The following is an 18,986-nucleotide window of genomic DNA, read 5'->3' as shown; positions in this document are numbered from 1 at the left end:
CATTGGTTCAGACTGCTTTTTACAGAATTTAGTACCTTTTTTTTTTCCCTGGAGACCCTTTTTTTGCATTTTGCTATGCGAGACCATGCACTTCGTCATGTCTCTGTGGAGTACCAAAGTAACTCTGGGCCAAACGTTCTTAAAGCGTGGGTGGCAGAGACACGTGGCGTCACTGGGGCTTTTCCAGGAAGCAGTGGCCATGGCCGGAGGGAGACGAAGTACTGACATGAATTAGGAGCCTTTGAGAACCCTCAGGATTCATTCTGAATACTAAGCACATCTGACATCTGTCTTTTAACTGTATGATTATGTTGCTAGAAAATGCCCTTTAAAAACGAATACTTAGAAATGTCTGATTATCCCGAGAAGCCCGGCTCCCCAGAGCCACCATGTGGAGGCGCTGTGCTGCTCCTGTTGTGACCGCACACAGGCAGCTGGGCCCTGCCTTTGCCTCAGTCACTCTGGTCACAGGACTGGCACCTGACGAGGCTCGGCGCGCAGTAGAGGGCCTGGGAGGATGCGCCTGCCCTCCCAGTGAACATTTTCTTGTGGGGGAGGCTCGCGCCAGCTCCCACTGCTGGGCTAGAGTTTATAGCATCCATCTATGTTTATCCGGCTGTTAATACAGCCGCTATTAAAACGTTACATATGCCACACACACAGCGTCTATACAGCGCACGCACACACCTAAAATGCATTGTAACAAAACAGCGCTGGCGCTAAGACATTTCCAGCTGCTGTGTCTGCCCTGGGCCTGAGGACATCTGCTTGTGCTGCCCTGTGCGAGTCCCCTCCCAGCCCTGCCCTCCGTGAGGCCCTCTGGGGAGGGAGAGTCCTGGGAGTCACCAAATAGCACGGAGCGTGGCTCCTTCTGCCCCCAGAGCTGACCCCCAAGTACACTTCAGCACACCACTGAACTAGCAGTCGAAAAGCCCCTCTACTTTAACCTTTGAGTAAAAGAACACAAAACCCAGAAACAACCACGCCTGTCTAGAGGGCATCAGTTCACTTTCCTGTCTCGCATGGGTAGAGTGTGCTGAACACTCCTATCACCGTGCTGCAGGAGAGCTCTGATGCCCAAGACTCCTATGATCCTCAGATCCATCCTCTTAAATGTCACCTCCTAGGCATGTACGAAGTGTGTTTTATAGGAATACCGCCGTGCGGACTGTTTACAGAAGCTCGTAATACTCTGTTCCGTTGCAGCCGCCACGGGTGACATGCCGACGTACCAGATCCGAGCCCCCACGACCGCTCTGCCCCAGGGAGTGGTGATGGCCGCCTCCCCAGGAAGTCTGCACAGTCCCCAGCAACTGGCGGAGGAGGCGACACGGAAACGGGAGCTCAGGCTAATGAAGAACAGGTGAGCCCTCGCACCCCACTGAGCACCCACGCAGGGCCCTCGCACCCCACAGAGCACCCACGCGGGGCCCTCGCACCCCACTGACACCCACGGCGGGGCCCTCGCACCCCACTGAGCACCCACGGCGGGGCCCTCGCACCCCACTGAGCACCCACTGCGGGGCCCTCTCACCCCACTGAGCACCCACTGCGGGGCCCTCGCACCCCACTCAGCACCCACTGCGGGGCCCTTGCACCCCACTGAGCACCCATGCAGGGCCCTCCCACCCCACTGAGCACCCACTGCGGGGCCCTCTCACCCCACTGAGCACCCACTGCGGGGCCCTCGCACCCCACTCAGCACCCACGCGGGGCCCTCGCACCCCACTGAGCACCCACGCAGGGCCCTCGCACCCCACTCAGCACCCACTGCGGGGCCCTCGCACCCCACTCAGCACCCACGCGGGGCCCTCGCACCCCACTCAGCACCCACGCGGGGCCCTCGCACCCCACTCAGCACCCACGCGGGGCCCTCGCACCCCACTCAGCACCCACGCGGGGCCCTCGCACCCCACTCAGCACCCACGCGGGGCCCTCGCACCCCACTCAGCACCCACGCGGGGCACTCGCACCCCACTCAGCACCCACGCGGGGCCCTCGCACCCCACTGAGCACCCACTGCAGGGCCCTCGCACCCCACTCAGCACCCACGCGGGGCCCTCGCACCCCACTGAGCACCCACGCAGGGCCCTCGCACCCCACTCAGCACCCACGCGGGGCCCTCGCACCCCACTCAGCACCCACGCGGGGCACTCGCACCCCACTCAGCACCCACTGCGGGGCCCTCGCACCCCACTCAGCACCCACTGCGGGGCCCTCGCACCCCACTCAGCACCCACGCAGGGCCCTCGCACCCCACTCAGCACCCACCGCGGGGCCCTCGCACCCCACTCAGCACCCACCGCGGGGCCCTCTCACCCCACTGAGCACCCACCGCGGGGCCCTCTCACCCCACTCAGCACCCACGCCGGGCCCTCGCACCCCACTGAGCACCCACTGCGGGGCCCTCGCACCCCACTCAGCACCCACGCGGGGCCCTCGCACCCCACTCAGCACCCACGCGGGGCCCTCGCACCCCACTCAGCACCCACTGCGGGGCCCTCGCACCCCACTCAGCACCCACGCGGGGCCCTCGCACCCCACTCAGCACCCACGCGGGGCCCTCGCACCCCACTCAGCACCCACCGCGGGGCCCTCTCACCCCACTGAGCACCCACCGCGGGGCCCTCTCACCCCACTCAGCACCCACGCAGGGCTCTCGCACCCCACTGAGCACCCACTGCAGGGCCCTCGCACCCCACTCAGCACCCACGTGGGGCCCTCGCACCCCACTCAGCACCCACTGTGGGGCCCTCGCACCCCACTGAGCACCCACTGCGGGGCCCTCGCACCCCACTCAGCACCCACGGCGGGGCCCTCGCACCCCACTGAGCACCCACACGGGGCCCTCGCACCCCACTCAGCACCCACACGGGGCCCTCACACCCCACTGAGCACCCACACGGGGCCCTCGCACCCCACTCAGCACCCACACGGGGCCCTCACACCCCACTGAGCACCCACTGCAGGCCACATAAGGTGCGGTTGTGAGACCCGTAAACAAACTATGTTCCCCGAAGCTGTTTCTTCCAACCTCACTGTTGTGGGCTGCTGATCGCCATGTGATGGCTGCATTGCCTTCTGGTCAGTGTCCTGCTCTGAGCTCATTCCAGCCGAGCCCTGTGCTTTGTAAGGGCCGTGCGCAAAGGGTAATCAATTTATGTTGGGAAATAACGATGGGAGGGGTCTATGAGAGATACTCACTTTGCCTTTGGAACTTGGTAAAGTCAGTCATCGGCAACACAGATGTGAGTTAAGCATTTTGTAAGCTTTCTACAGGTTTGCGTTTATCTGTAATGCAGCTTGGTTTTTTCCCCAGCGTAGTACTCTGCTACACCCTAGTCACAGTGTACCCTAACAAGATGGACTCTTAGGAATCCCGTCTAACTCCTGCTAGGTGGCCTTCTCCTATGCTCGCTCTCACTTTCTCTCTCATGTTCTGGCGCCATATCGCTGAAACTTTATTTTTAAAGTGACAGTGTATCACAAAATGCCATTTTCCAAGAAGCTTTTTTAAACATGCAACCTTGAGCAGAGTTTCCTTTACCTCGCGTGTGAGTTTGTTGGTGCAGAGAGCGGTGCACGTGAACCTGACCTGGAGAACGTGCGGAAGTGGGCTGCCCGTCACCTGTCACCTCACTGTGAAGGGTCCCGGACGCCGGCATCCTAAGGAAAGAGGCGTCCCGGGGTCCTGCGCTTGCCGGGGTCAGGACCACCACCTACTTCCTGCACAAATTCTTGCCCCTGCACCCCTCAAATCCAGGGCTGAGGTCAGCTCTGCCCTTTGTCCCTCTGAGCGTGGACCAGGAGCGGCCACAGTCGGGTAATGAGCAGTCTCCTCAGTGGCACAGGGTGAGCCGCTTTAGGAATCCGCACACGGGCTCCTGTACCACAACGCACATGGAGCTCCGTGCCCTGGAGGCTCAGCGGCTACCCGGAAATCGGTGTGTCAGCGCCTGCATGCCAGGCTGCTGTAACCGGCACTGCTTCCGTGAGCAGAAGGCTGGCTGTCACCCCCTCTACCGCGGAGCACCTGGGGCTCACAGAAGGTGAGCAGGAAGTGGCTCACGATTGCAGGGAACCAGTATCTGCAGCCAAGCAGCGTGCGCTGCCAAGCCTGTGCACTGCGCCAACCCCAGGTCACCTTGAGAAGACGTCCGGGTGGCCTGGAAGCGCACCTTCACGGGATGTGTGTGGGCTTAAATCCGTCCCGTGCCGTGCACGTGTGCGATCTCTTAGGCCTTCCTCCTTTTATTCGTCAACATCTACAACAGACTTTGGATTCTATTTCTACCAGTATAGCAGCAACTTTTCTTTTTAAAGCAAATTATTTATTTATTTGAAAGGCAGAGGTACAGAGAGAGAAAGAGAGAGAGACAGAGCCAGAGAGCTTCCATCTGCTGGTTCACTCCCCAGTGGCTGCAATGGCTGTGGCTGGGCCAAGGGGAAGCCAGGAGCTTCATCCCGGCCTCCTGCATGAGTGGCAGGGGCTCAGGTACTTGGGCATCTTCTGCTGCTTTCCCAGGTGCGTTAGCAGGGAGCTGGATCGGAAGTGGGGCAGCCGGGACTTGGACTGGTGCCCATATGGGATGCTGGCATTGTGGGTGGCAGCTTAACCTGCTATGCCACAACACAACACCAGCCCCTCTTTTTTATATGAGAGAGAGAGAGAGAGAGAGAGAGCGCTCCCTTACACTGGTTCACTCCTCAAATGCATCCCAGCCGCTGGGCTGGGGCCCACCGCGGCGGGGGAGGCGGGGTCCCAGCCATGGAGCCCACTGCGGCGGGGGAGGCAGGGTCCCAGCCGCTGGAGCCCACTGCAGCCATGTTCGTTTCCACCCAGCCTTGTCAGCTCACCCTCTTGGCCGTGCGTTTCCTCTGGAAACTGCGAAGGCAAATCCATCCCGACAGAGCTGACTATTAATAGAAGCAACAGGTGTTTTCCGTAGCTGAGAATGTGCCGTCTACTGGTGCGATCATTTCAAAGCTTTGTGCTCGGGACATCTTGACGCTGGTACCAGGCGCGACAGCTGCGATACAGAAAAGTTTGCTTAATAACATTTCAAAAATGAAGCACCCCACAGACTGCTGTTAGGTACTTAAACATCTCGCTTGATGATCATTTGTCTTGTAGAATGACCACTTTCCTTCTAGGTCCAGGAGTTAATAAAATGCTTAATCATGCAAACCTTGGTATTCAGAAATTATTTTTAGTTCCTTTGTGGGAGAAAGCTGAGTTATGTTCCCAAACTGGCAAATGTCCAAGTGTGAACGGATTTAGTCTTAACTTTGCCCTGTGCACCATTCCGAAAAAATTAATTGCTTTCTTATCAAGTTCAGTTTGCTTTTATACTTTTTTAAAAATTTATTGTTAGCTAGCTGGGAAGCCCAGAGCTGTATGAGTTCCCGGGGTGAGTGCGTTACTCCTGACTACGGTTAGGGGTTGGTCTTTTCCTGCCGTTTGTTGGGATTTCAGGGTTTCTTTAGTGCTGACTCCTGCTTCCCATAGTGAAAACACAGACACCACGCAGTGAGAGGGACTCTCCTAAAAATACAGCGACGGCCACACCCTCCGACTCTCAGACTTAATGTAGGCTCACAGCCGTGCACGGGGGCACTGCAGTAACTGGTACTTGGACAACTCCACACTACTTTTGTTAAAGTGTACTTGAGGGATCCTGTCTGTTTCAGGATAGTTTTTTTCTGTGAAGGGGAGTGATGTACCCAGTGGCAGTTATTGTGAAAATGAGTCCAACATGAAGATGTGTCCAGAGTGTATCTTTCGTGGAGGACTTGAGTGCCGTAGCTTCCATCCCTACGCTGGAAAGAAGGGCAGAGAGAATGTTGGCTGTATTCACTGTTTTTTTTTGTGGGGTGGTACATGGACATTAGTAACTCGGTCCATCTATTTCCGTGTGTTTGTTGCGTTGGCTGTCAGTCCGTTCTCTCCTTTGGCATACTTGTGTGCTGAAGACTACAGTGTGTGGGATATTAAATGCGTGCCCTGAGGCTCTAGTTATGAAACACACGTTTGGGTCACTCAGCAGCTGCTTTCTCACATTGCAGAGTACGGTGCTGTCACATTTGTGGGTTGACATTGTCTGAATGATTGAGTGTTGTATTATGTAACCCCATTTTTTTCCTCCCTTAATTTTCAGAGGTAGCATCCACTTCATTTTGGTTTGTAAAAATGTGCATGTTTTGTTTATTGTTATAATGTGTTTGTGTTGTGTTAATTAAACTGTCGTGCCAGCCAAGAGTGATCTTGCTCTACTGAGATTTAAGTCTGCAAAATCCGGTATTGATGTGTAAGGTTTCTGAGGCTTACTTCATGATTGTTTTTGATCCAATAAAATAAACCCATTGTGATGGAATCCGTAGCTCCTGGCAGGCAAGTGTACTTACGAGAGCCTGGAAAGGATCTATAAACGTTTTTATAGGAATTCCACTTGGGGCTGTGTCCTGTTGTGGTAGCTTCCTGGACGCAGTTCTGGTCATTGTTGTTGTGGAATGTGTGCCCCAAGAAAGCGCCGTTCGCCCCGAGGGCTGAGCTGATCCTGTTCTCGAGCTGTTCCTGTTGTCTGATGAAATCTTACGCGAAGGCACGAGCTCGCTGGCATTCGTCGCGTGGCTCCACACAAACCAGGAGCGCCTGGCTGTTGAGTCTGGGGGCAGGAGTTGATGGAGCCGATCTGGACTGTGCCGACAGGTCGTTCCTGTAGTCATTTGCCTTGTGTTGGTTCCAGGGAGGCCGCCCGGGAGTGTCGCAGGAAGAAGAAGGAATATGTCAAATGTCTTGAAAACCGCGTGGCTGTGCTTGAAAACCAAAACAAGACCCTCATTGAGGAACTCAAGGCCCTCAAAGACCTTTACTGCCATAAAGCAGAGTAACTGCCTTTGGCGTGCACCTTGTTCCCGTGACCTAAGCAAGGCAGGAGCCGCAGCAGTTCTACTGATTGCCGTGTGGACTCGCGGAGGGGACCTGCGGGCCCCTTCGGACCCCGTTTGGCTTAGTGTTTGGCACGGAATTGGGAACGTAGGTTTCACGCTTTGGAAAGCAAGCGTGACCCCACTTAGCGAGCTTTACTTCCGTGCGTCTGCCGGTCGCGTGCCAAACACGCTGTGTCTGCCCTCTGCTTCCCCCCTCTCCAGGGAAGCCGCTAAAGAATGTCGGCGTCGGAAGAAGGAATACGTCAAGTGTCTGGAGAGCCGCGTCGCCATGCTGGAGGTGCAGAACAAGAAGCTCATCGAGGAGCTCGAGACCCTGAAGGACTTCTGCTCTCCCAAAACAGACTAGCGGGGATGCTCACCCATGCACCCATCACCACGTGTACAGTTGCTTTGGAAGGCAATACAATACAGAGCCGGCAAAGATTATGGCTTTTCTCCTTTGTGTCATTCCTCTGTGCCCTGACCCTAACATTCCTACAGCGCTTCACTGTACCGAGTTGACTCTTAGCTGTAACTTCCGTTTTTTATTTTTAAAGAGACAAACTGTAAAAAAAAAAAAAAAAAGAAAGAAAAATGTATGTAACGGATTCTTGAAACAAAATATTTGTAAGACTTGTTGCAATGCCACATATTTGCAGTCTCTGTGTCATGAATAGTGTCCTATGCAATAAAACATTTTGCAGGTCTTTAAAAATCGTTTTAGGAAAGGATGATCAGAGAGAGTGCACCACAGGAGTGCTCCAGGAATGAGCTGCAAGAGGGTTTAGCAGCCTAGAAATGAATCGGTGGCATTTCCAGATTTTTGTACGAATTGCTTTATTAAATATATATGCATAGATTTATAGCATTACTGCCCTTCGACAGCCATTGTTGAGTCTTTAACGGAACCCTAGCAGTTGCACTTTGTAGTATTTGATGCTCATTTAAATATCTGAACATTTACCACAGTTTTTGTTGGATGTTAAGAGAGATCTTGCAGGGCCAGCGCCGCGGCTCACTTGGCTAATCCTCAGCCTGTGCAGTCCCGGTCGGGGCACCGGTTCTGTCCCGGTTGCCCCTCTTCCTGTCCAGCTCTCTGCTGTGGCCCGGGAGTGCGGTGGAGGATGGCCCAAGTGCTTGGGCCCTGCATCCGCATGGGAGACCAGGAGGAAGCACCTGGCTCCTGGCTTCAGATGGGTGTAGCTCCAGCCATAGCAGCCATTTGGGGAGTGAACCAACGGAAGGAAGACCTTTCTCTCTGTCTCTCTCTCTCACTGTCCACTCCGCCTGTCAAAAAAAAAAAAGAGAGAGATCTTGCAAAAGCTCTTGTGTTACTTGGATACTAATGAAAGGGCTGCGTAGTTTTGCTATGTGGCGGGAGTTAAGAGCCTACTGGACTTGTACTGCCTGCCCGCGCGGGCGCCGCCCCAGCCCCGGGGCCTGGCCCTCGCCCGTGCCCTTTCTGCTGTGCCATCAGAGATGGCCCTGGAGCTTTGCACACACACAGAGTAGGGCAGCAGTGACAGGCCCGGCCTTTGTGACAGGCGGGGCCTCGCTAGAGTTGGTCCTGAGACGCCTGCTCACAGCCTCTGCTTTGAGTGTCACCAGACGACTTGCAGGCCTTTTAAAACAGAGACAACGCCAGCTTTTAGTTTTCATTTCAAAACAACTGAATTGCTGAATGGCCGTGAGGCTGAGTCCACGCTAGGTGAACTGTTCTTGTCAGTGCTTCCTGGCGAAGTTCCTTACGGTGGCGGCGGTGTGGCAATGCCATCCCCGGTGTCTGCGTCTCACCCTGTTTCCTGGCCAGGAGCTTCAAGGGATGACCTGGTGGCGCTGTGTCCCCGGAGTGCGAGCTGTGTGCAAGGCGCCGCTGCGTGTTCTGCCCTGACATCTGCTGCGCTAACGCCCCTGTCCCACCCTCCAGGAGGTAGAAACAGGCGGCCGTTTGCAAGAGTGCACCTGCTGCTGCCCCATTGCATCATGGTTCTTTCCTTAACTGTGCCTCCCAAGGGCAGCCCATGACATTCTCTGGCTTTCTTTAAAAATACGGGTTCTTCTTCAGAGTCCGAGCTTGGAGCTTCTCTTATTCCAGCTTTTGTCTTCGACACAGAAGTCAGACGAGGGAAGCGAGCTCCCGGCTTCAGGTGAAGGGAAGTGGCGGTTTGCACGCACAGAGCAGTGGCTGCCGATCGGCCACGGTCAGGCAGGGGTCAGCAGCCAAGGCGAGGCGCCGAGAAAGGCGCAGGTGCACATTAAAGGAGCTTGGCTAGGGAGTGGGTTTGCACCTGGGCCCTGCAGGGAGGGCGGGTAGTCCGGACAGGGGTGCAGGGCAGGCGTGCTGCTCCGAGGAGCTGCAACTGGGGCGATCCAGGGAGGGAATGAGGTCGTTCGATTTGGAAAGGAGGAGTGGATGTGACGTGGCTGCCCCAGAACAGGCCATGTTCTTCAGAGGAAGGGGCCGGGAGTAACACACGTCTCCTCCCAGAACCTGTTCCCTCTGCCCGGAGCTCGGAAGTCCCGGGGTTGCGTGGCTGTGGCGTCGTGGCCAGACTCTCCCTGGGGATCTGCTGTCTCTGCAGGTCCCCCGGAGCCTGGCGTTGCTTCCACAGTTCTAGCGCCAAGGGTGGGAAAGTCACCCCCTACCCCCCCACTTCCTGTCCTGGTTTAAGAACAAGGAGGGCTGCACGGGGGCTTTTCTCCGGCAGAGACCCGAGGCCCACTGGTCGGCGTCCCATCAAGCCTTGCTCCTCAGCCAGCCGCTGGCGGGGACCGTGGACTCCAAACACTGACCTGCTCCGGAAGGTTCCACGCCCGGGGCTGGGAAGGCTCCGGGCTTTGTGGAAACATACGGCCCCCGATGTCGAGTCCAGCTGGGGTTCTGGGAGAGTGGTGTGGGCCGCTGTCAGTGACTGCCCCGAGCTTGCGGAATTCTGGAAGTTAGGAAGTTAGAGACGCACACGCACGCTTCCTCTCGCTCGTCCTGAAACCGAGCGTTTGCCACCGAAATAGCAGAGCCTGACAGCCGCCCGCGGGGCCTCCCGGCAGACGCAGCCGCCACCTGTCGCTGTCGTGCGAGCAGCAAGTGGGAAGTTTTGTGTGGACGCTGTGCCTCCCATGCACAGAGACCGTGGCTGTCACTGCACTGTCGTCTGTCTTAAGGCTTCAGACGCTGGGCCGTCGGATATGGAAGCAAGTGCTCCCACATCCTGGGCTCCCACGGCCTCGCCTGTCCTGTAAGTCACGTGACGTGGGAGGAGCCAGGAAGGGCACCTGGGCTGGTCTTGACACGTGTGTGGGGGCAGCAGCCACGGCTTAGCGGCTGGGAGCCTCCTCGTGTGCTCACTACCTCCCACCCTCCTGATGTCCATCCAGCGTGCAGTTTGCCGTTCCCAAAAGCTCAATTTACAAAACAGCTGGCCTGGGACACCAGCACGGCTTTTGTAGGCTTTCCCACAACGAATGGAGCAGTGTTGGTGCCCGAGGCGAGCCGAGCCGTGGCCCTGGGCATCGGGACGCCAGGCTGGCCAGGGTGGCCGCGGGTCCCAGGGTTTCCAGACACCAGACGCACTTCCTGTCTTCTAACACGAGCAGGGTCTGAACTCCCTGAGCGAGGCGTGTTTTCACTTTCGTGGGTGGCTTCCCCCTGCACGTTCATTTTCCCATCAGCGCCGTTCCTCTTTGTCCGTTTACACATTTCAGTGTGTTTGGGAACGCACGGCACCTGCTCAGGGCACTGTTTGCCAGGGACGGCTGTGTGGTGGGCAGCTCCTCCCCGGGGCCATCTCACACTCACTAACCCACAGGGGAGGAACGCGGATGACCGGAAGGAGAAAATGAACTCTGTGCTTTGCGATGCCGACTGCACTGGCTCAAATAAAATAGGCCTGTTACTCTGCAGCCACTCTTAGAAGGCAGGCTTCATTTTTTCTTTTATTAAACAGTATTTTGAAAAGCAACCCAGGATGAGCCAGCACGGGTTCTTTGGACTGCACGCGCGTGCACACACACATGCGCACACGTACACACACACGTGCACACACCCCCCCGCATGTGTCTACACCTCTTTCACCCTCTGTCCTTTTCTAAACCCAGGCCTACGCCTTTGCTGGTGGTAACGGCACAAGATGTGGGGCTGCAGTCAGAGGCGAAGCTCTGCTCCACGCCCAGGACAGGAATTCCTTTGGTTGCTTTGTGGAAAAAAACCAATCGAATCCTGAATAATCCTGAATCAACAAGGTTTTCCCTGGGGCTGGTGCTGTGGTGTAGCAGGTAAAGCCTGCAGTGCCAGCATCCCATATGGGCACGGGTTCAAGTCCCGGCTGCTCCACTTCCGATCCAGCTCTCTGCTGTGGCCTGGGAAAGCAATAGAAGATGGCCCAAGTGCTTGACCCCTGCACCCCTGTGGGAGACCTGGAAGAAGCTCCTGGCTCCTGGTTTCAGATCGGCGCAGCTCCAGCTGTTGAGGCCATCTGTGGAGTGAACCAACGGTTGGAAGACCTCTCTCTTTCTTTCTCTCTGTAACTCTGACTTTCAAATAAATAAATAAATCTTTAAAAATATTAGATTTTCCCTCTGATCCTGCCTGTCTTGAGGAAGGCATAACCATTACTTTTTAAAAAAAGATTTTAATGTATTTACTCGAAAGGCAGAGAGAGGGAGAGATTTTCCATATTCTGGTTCATCCCTCGAATGGCCACAACGGCCAGGCTTGGGCCAAATTGAAGCCAGGAGCCTGGAGCTCCATCCAAGTCTCCCACGTGGGTGCAGGGCCCCAGGCACTTGGACCATCCTCTGCTACTCTCCCAGGTGCATCGCAGGGAGCTGGATCGGAAGTGGAGCAGCCAGGACTCGAACTGGGATCACAGGTGTGGCTTTACCGGCGACACCACGATGCCGGCCCCGAAAGGCGTAACCTCTTTCAATGCCAGTGGTGTCTTCACTTTCCAAAAATAACTTTGTTAAACATGCCTGATTTTTCACTGTAGTGAGACTTGCTTGAGGTTCAGATATGACAGGTGCGAGTTGAGTGACAAGCGACCCTCCCCGCGGCGGCCTCTGAGTCCACCCCCCCCCCCCCCCCCGCTGTTTCCTGCCCCTGCCACATCAGCAGCGCAGGGTGAGGAGGATGTGGGAGGCAGGAGAGCCCCACGTGCCCTCCTCCTCCCCCCGTCTCAGCTCCTGCGCTGGAGGCCAGGAGAGCCAGTGGTTTGCTGGGCTTGCTCAGGTCTGGACGGGTGCCCCCTGCCGAGTGCTCACCTGTGCCGGGCACCACACTGGATTCCCACGCCCAGCCCGGGGCAGGCCGGGGAAGGCTGAGCGACTTGCCCCAAGCCCCACAGCTGCCGGCTGCTGGGGCTCAGGACCCGCACAGAACCAGGCCTGGGGCCCCAGACCTGCCGCTCTTGGCCAGCCTGGGCCCCCCGCCCGGGAAGGGGTTGATCCGAGAGAGTTCTGTGGTCTCAAGTGGTTCCTTTAGCAACACCCACAGCTGTCCTGTCCAAATGTATGAACACGATGCTGATGGGAGAAAACTGATTCAGTCCGAGGAGAGGCCGCTGGAGGATCAGCCCAGTGAGGGGGAGGCTGGGAGAGGTCCCCGGCGTGGCCCACTCCATTCTCTAAACGAGGAACCACGCTGCAGGGGAACTGAAAGTCGATGGGTAGTGACAACGGAGACACCGGAAATACAGCGCTCAGATCTCTTTTTTAAAGATTTACTTATTTATTTGAGAGGCAGAGATAGGGGGGAGAGAGAGAGAGAGAGAGAGAGAGAGAGAGAGAGAGAGAGAGAAAGAGCACTTCCATCTTAAATGCCTGCAATGGCTGTGGCTGGGCTGATCTGAAGCCAGGAGCCAGGAGCTCCATCCAGGTCTCCCATGTGGGTGCAGGGGCCTGAGCACTTGGGCCAACTTCTGCTGCTTTCCCAGGCCATTCACAGGGAGCTGGATTGGAAGTGGAGCAGCCAGGACTTGAACCAGAGCCCATGTGGGATGCCGGCGTCGTAGGTGGTGGCTTTCCTGCTATGCCACAAAGCCGGCCCCCTGACTGATTTGAAAGTGAGTCAGGCAGTGAAAATCCACTGTGGATTAAAAAGACAGCACTAAAGAGACAACGCCACACAATGCCGCGTCTCCATATGGGCGCCTGTTTCCTGGGCACCTGTGGCCCAGACTCCAGCCCTCTGTTAGCTACCTGTGCTCTCTCTGGCCGGGTCGCTGGGCCAGTCGGAGCCTGGCTCTCCTGCTGTGACCTGGAGTTTTGGTGGTAACTGGGAAGAAACAGCAGACCCTCAGGTTTCGGAGAAGAGCGAATTCACGTAGCGTCTCCGCAGCCCTTCTCTCTCTTAGCTGTGAGCAGAGTTTGTGGGTTCTTGGGACTCGGGCTTCAGTCACAGAAACTCTCAGGACGCCTTCAGCATCAGTAGCCGAGGGCTGCCTCTCCGCTTAGCCAGAATTCAAGAGAAAAGGCCGAGACAAAGCTGACCTTGACCGTGGTGACTGCGTGAAGACTTGGCTCACAGCCGTGGATACATGTGCAGATCTCCAGCACACGTCTGCCGTGCCCTCCGAGCCCGAGCAGGTGCACAGAGCCACAGGCGGTGTCGCCGGCCAGAACGGCTGTGGTTTCCCACGTGTCGGGGTGTTTCCGGGAGTGTTACCCCCACCACCTGACTTATTGTTTTTAATGTTCTTGAAAGAACTAAGGTGAGGGGAAGAGATTCTACTCTTTGTAGGGGCCGCTCCATGTTAACGAGTACTTGCAGTTTTCTGGATTCTTTTTACCAACAGAAAGGGAAACAGATTGAAAAGATGTTAAGTTGTACTGTAAAATATACATTTAAAATATTTTAAAATCATCCCATAACGCAGCTGGGAAGGGATACAAGACAAAATATACATTGTTTTAGATACAAATTATGCCCTTAAAGTTTTTTTTTTTGCTAAGTCTGCCAACTCTATATACAAACCTTAGTGTTTTAAAACGTACTAAATATAATATTTGCTTTAAAAATCTATGTCCTGTTAATTAGTTTCAATCATTTCCCCCTACACCTTGCATGAAACTGTTCAAAGCCACTGACATTTACAAGCTGACCTCTAGAGGGAGCCAAACTGCCTGGCCACGAGCTTTGATAGTGGATTCAGCGTGAGCCCCCTGAGAATTAAATACCCCTCCGGAACACACATTCTTCATTTCCCAGGATGGTCAGTGCCTAACAAGGACAACAAATGAAACTTGCTTTCTACAGGAGACTCCTTTGTCCTAAGGTTTTCCATTTTCCCTGGATGGAGGTGGACATGGGGGCTGGGAGTCCGGTGCAGACTCAGCAAAGATACCTGCACAACGAATTCTAAGAGTGATTATGGGCGCCGGTTCTAGTCCTGGCTGCTCCTCTTCCGATCCAGCTCTCTGCTGTGGCCTGGGAAAGCAGTGGAGGATGGCCCAAGTGCTAGGGCCCCTGCACCCATGGGGGAGACCTGGAGGAAGCTCCTGGCTCCCGGCTTCAGCCTGGCTGTTGTGGACATTTGATTAGGGAGCCAATGAATGGGAAATCTCTCTCTGACTTCCAAATAAATAAAATGTAAGAAGTTTTTTTTAAAGGTTTTAACTAATATTTATGATTCTTGAGCATCGTTATCTGCCCAGCTTTATCAAGTACTTTCTTATGCCTGATGATTAGACAGTAGCTACTCGGATCCAAGCAAACAGAAATATCCCTAACCTCTCAGCACCAATGTCCGTGAGCAGAGAGTAGCATACACCTGTTACTGATGCCATCAGCCACGAGGCTGTCCCCGGAGCCGAGCAAACGCCGGGGCCACGCTCTGTGAGCTACGGGACCCTCTTCTGTGGACAAATCGCCGTGCTCCCGTGATCTTACAGCAATGCAAAACAACTAGCACAGCAGGGTTGCAGATACCCTGGGGAAGACGCTTACCTTCTGAAAAGCCGCGTCCCACAAGGAGACACTATAGGGTGGACTGCAAAGTCATGCGGGCTACTTACATACGACACAGCAGCGCAGAGGGGCTCCAGGAAGTCTGTGAGACATGGACCCACGTTTCCCATGAACGCTTTGTTTCTGAAGGCCAGAACTTTACTGGTTGGCCAGCATCTTCTCCCTGACACCAGACAGGATCTGATGAATAAAAAGAACAAAAACAGCTTTTGAAATAATCAACGCAAGCTTCTCTTTTCAAAATAGGTTTTTTTAAAAAAAAGTATTTATTTATTTGAAAGACAGAATTACAGCGAGGGAGAGACAGAGAGAGGGGGGACCTTCCATCCACGGGTTCAGTCCCTAGACGACCACAACAGGGCTGGGCCACGCCGAAGCCACGAGCCTGGAATTCTGCCCAGGCCTCCCACGTGGGTGCAGGGCCCAAGCACTCGGGCCACCTGGTGCCGCTTTCCCGAGTGCATTAACACAGAGAACTGGATCAGAGGTGGGGCAGCCAGGACTCCCACTGGCGCTCAGATGGGATGCCGTGTTGCGGGCTGCTCACCTGCTGTGCCACGGCTCTGGCCCACTTTACCTCTCTGAGGAGCCGCCATGGTGGTTTCCATCGTGGCTCAGCATTTTACACTCCCATTAACAATGCATGTTTCTAACTCGAGTTTTCTGGCTTCGTGGCCTTGTGTGCACTGGCAGCAGTCAGTAGGTAAAATAATAGCACGAAGTGTCATCTGGCCACCTAACCCTGGGGTCAAGAATCTGAGGGCGAAAAGTCTGCCCTGGGTCATCGCAACATCCAACAATGCGTGATGCTGTGGAGACGGCGTGAAGAACGCGGAATCGCGTTGGTTTCTCTCTGTGTAGAGAAACCGGCATCCATGCACGTTCCAGGAGGCTGGCCATCCATTCTGTTACATCAGCGTGGCCGTGTTGAGCTCTATTGTCTCAAAAACTTAAGGAGTTCCATCAGACACGGTGAGATTTTTCTCAGGACTGGTCTTTCAGTAGGTTATTTTTGTTACCCAGGAGTCCGTGGGGGGCTCCCTTCCCCATCAATGCCACCTTAGGATGTTAGTTTCCGGATATCATAAGAACATGAATGCCGGCTGGCGCCGCGGCTCAATAGGCTAATCTTCCGTCTGTGGCACCGGCACCCCGGGTTCTAGTCCCAGTCAGGGCGCTGGGTTCTAGTCCGGCTGCTCCTCTTCCAGGCCAGCTCTCTGCTGTGGCCCGGGAAGGCAGTGGAGGATGGCCCAAGTGCTTGCGCCCTGCACCTGCATGGGAGACCAGGAGAAGCACCTGGCTCCTGGCTTCGGATCAGTGCAGCGCACTGGCCGTGGTGGCCATTTGGGAAGTGAACCAACAGAAGGAAGACCTTTCTCTCTCTCTCTCTCTCACTGTCCACTCTGCCTGTCAAAAAAAAAAAAAAAAAGAACGTGAATGCCTTCCCAGGGAGTGATGTTGCAAGGGCAGACATGGAACTGAAAACTGTATGTTTACAAAATGGAGTTTATCAAGAGAGAGGGGTGGGTGCCTGGCCTCGTGGTTCAGCCCCGGGTAGGATGCCCATGTCCGAGAACCTGGGTCTGACGCCAGCTCTGGCTCCTGACCTTGGCTTCCCGCCGATACAGAGACCCCGGGGGCAGCAGTGGGGGCTCAAGCAGTTGGGTTCCTGCCACTCACGTGGGAGACCTGGAGGGTGCTCCCTGCTCCCGACTTGCACCCCAGTCCAGCCCAGACATCGTGGGCATAAGGCAGTGGACCAGTGAATGGGTGATCTTTGTCTGTCTCACTTTATCTCTTAAGTCCGAAAATTCCTAGAAAAAAATGGTTTTAAAAAGAAAATAGGGGGTCTGCATTGTGGCCTAAGCCTCCACCTGGGCACCAAACGGTCGGTGTCCAGGCTGCTCTACTTCTGACACAGCTCCCTGCTCATGGCCTGAGAAAGCAGCGGAAGATGGCCCGAGTGCTTGGGCCCCTGCTGCCCACGTGGGAGACCCGGACGAAGACCACGGCTCCTGCCTGGCCCAGCTGTGGCTGTTGCAGCCATTTGGGAGTGAACCAGCAGATAGAAGATCTCCCTGTAGCTCTGTCTCTCCCTCTCTCTGTGCCTTTGCCTTTGAAATAAAATAAGTCTTTTTTTTTTTTTTTTTTTTTTTTGACAGGCAGAGTGGACAGTGAGAGAGAGAGACAGAGAGAAAGGTCTTCCTTTTCCGTTGGTTCATCCCACAATGGCCACTGCGGCCAGCGCACTGTGGAAGATCCGCACTGATTTGAAGCCAGGAGCCAGGTGCTTCTCCTGGTCTCCCATGTGGGTGCAGGGCCCAAGCACTTGGGCCATCCTCCACTGCACTCCCGGGCCACAGCAGAGAGCTGGACTGGAAGAGGAGCAACCGGGACAGAATCCGGCGCCCCGACTGGGACTAGAACCCGGGGTTCCAGCGCCGCAGGTGGAGGATTAGCCTATTGAGCTATGGCGCTGGCCAAAATAAGTCTTTTTTAAAAAGAAAAGAAAATAGGGAAACGAATTACCTAGGAAGAGCCCTGTGGAGTTGGTAGTTAGGCACCTGTGAAGTAGGACATCTGGGGGAGAGGCTGGGAGCAGGATTTGGGGGTGCTGGACTGTCCCTGTGGTCTATGGAAGTGACAAGTCTGACGACTGGCTACCTTTTGGGGCCACTGCATTACATACAGAGTCCAGGGAATCTGCGAGCAGTTAAGAGGTGACCCAGGCCTGAGGAGGGTCATGACAGGGCGATGACACACAAGGGGCATTGTGACAGTGCCAGGGGGCTCTGGCTGGGAGGGATGGGAGGCAGGGAGAGATTGTGCCCTGTCCTGGGCCAGAGCCCCAGTGAACACCACACTGGTCCCCGGCTGGCTGGCGGACTCGTCCAGGGAGAGCGTGGGCGGAGACATGGAGGTGAGCTCTGGCAGGGAGGGGCGAGGGCGCTGCAGGAAGGTAGGAGTCGTGTTTGTGAAAGAGCTTCCCTGGGGGTTCGGCAGCAGAGACTGGAGCCGAGGGGGCACGGAAGGCTCTGGTATTGGACTTGAGAGTAAGCCAGGGATAAATCAAAAATGGCAGAGCCACTGGTGGGGCTGGGGACATCAGCAGAGGGGAGGTATTGCTTCATGTCCAGTGCTGCCACACCCACCCTGCCTTCGTAAGTCAGGTGGCTCCTGTGTCAGTGAGCCCCAGTCTCGTCTGGTCATAGCGACATCAGGACCACACCTGGCACCAGGCCCCACTGCTGCCGGGGGAGCCTCGATCCTGCAGTTTTCCAAAGCTACAGCTCATTTTTATTCCAAGGAAAAGATTTTGCTTCTTCTTCTTCTTCTTCTTCTTTTTTTTTTGACAGGCAGAGTTAGACAGTGAGAGAGAGAGAGACAGAGAGAAAGGTCTTCCTTCCGTTGGTTCACCCCCCAAATGGCCGCTATGGCCGGCGCACTGTGCTGATCCGAAGCCAGCAGCCAGGTGCTTCTCCTGGTCTCCCATGGGGTGCAGGGCCTAAGGACCTGGGCCATCCTCCACTGCCTTCCCAGGCCACAGCAGAGAGCTGGTCTGGAAGAGGAGCGACCGGGACAGAATCCGGTGCCCCAACCTGGACTAGAACCTGGGGTACTGGCACCGCAAGTGGAGGATTAACCTATTGAGCCACAGCGCCGGCCAAAAAAGCCACTTCCAGTTACTTACAAACAAAACTGTTCAGTGCACTTCAGTATTCTGAAATGCTCTGCACGTGTTGTTTAGGATGTTTAACAAGAACTAGGAGGGTATCCGAGTGGGAGGGGCTGGCTCCCGCCTGCCACTCACCTCCAGCACTAGGGAAAGGTGACCTTGGAGCTCTGAGAAAGTCCCACTGTGTTCTGAAGCAAAGGATGGAGGGAGACAGCATCCGCGTCTCCTACGATACACAGGTGCACGTGTGCCAGAAGGGACCGTTCCTGGGCCTCGCCTAGAACCGCCAGGGACAGGCTTGGGGACCTCAGCTAAACACGTCTCCAGGCCGCTCCGTCCCTGATCCAGAGGGCTGACGTGTCCGTCACCCCCAGCCCCCAGCCTGCTGGGCAGAGCCTCTTCCAGTCCCTCCATCAC

General features: G+C 55.6%; 1 protein-coding gene across 7 annotated transcripts in view; it reads left to right on the top strand.

The window, feature by feature from the left end:
* CREM (cAMP responsive element modulator) overlaps window positions 1-7,645 on the top strand; it is a 70,778-nt gene extending 63,133 nt beyond the window's left edge. For 4 of the 7 annotated variants that reach the window (XM_062211191.1, XM_062211193.1, XM_062211195.1 and 1 more), the window contains 2 exons: window positions 1,207-1,363; window positions 6,747-7,246. In XM_062211191.1, coding sequence (XP_062067175.1) covers window positions 1,207-1,363; window positions 6,747-6,891 — 302 coding nt within the window. In that variant the 3' untranslated portion in view covers window positions 6,892-7,246. Of the gene's footprint in view, window positions 1-1,206; window positions 1,364-6,746 lie in introns of all 7 variants that reach the window. The other 3 variants (XM_062211198.1, XM_062211192.1, XM_062211194.1) reach the window with 1 other exon arrangement.
* Window positions 7,646-18,986: the final 11,341 nt, after the last annotated feature.

This window comes from Lepus europaeus, chromosome 14, assembly GCF_033115175.1.
Source record: "Lepus europaeus isolate LE1 chromosome 14, mLepTim1.pri, whole genome shotgun sequence".
Lineage (NCBI taxonomy): Eukaryota > Metazoa > Chordata > Mammalia > Lagomorpha > Leporidae > Lepus > Lepus europaeus.
This window is presented reverse-complemented; position numbering and strand designations above follow the sequence as displayed.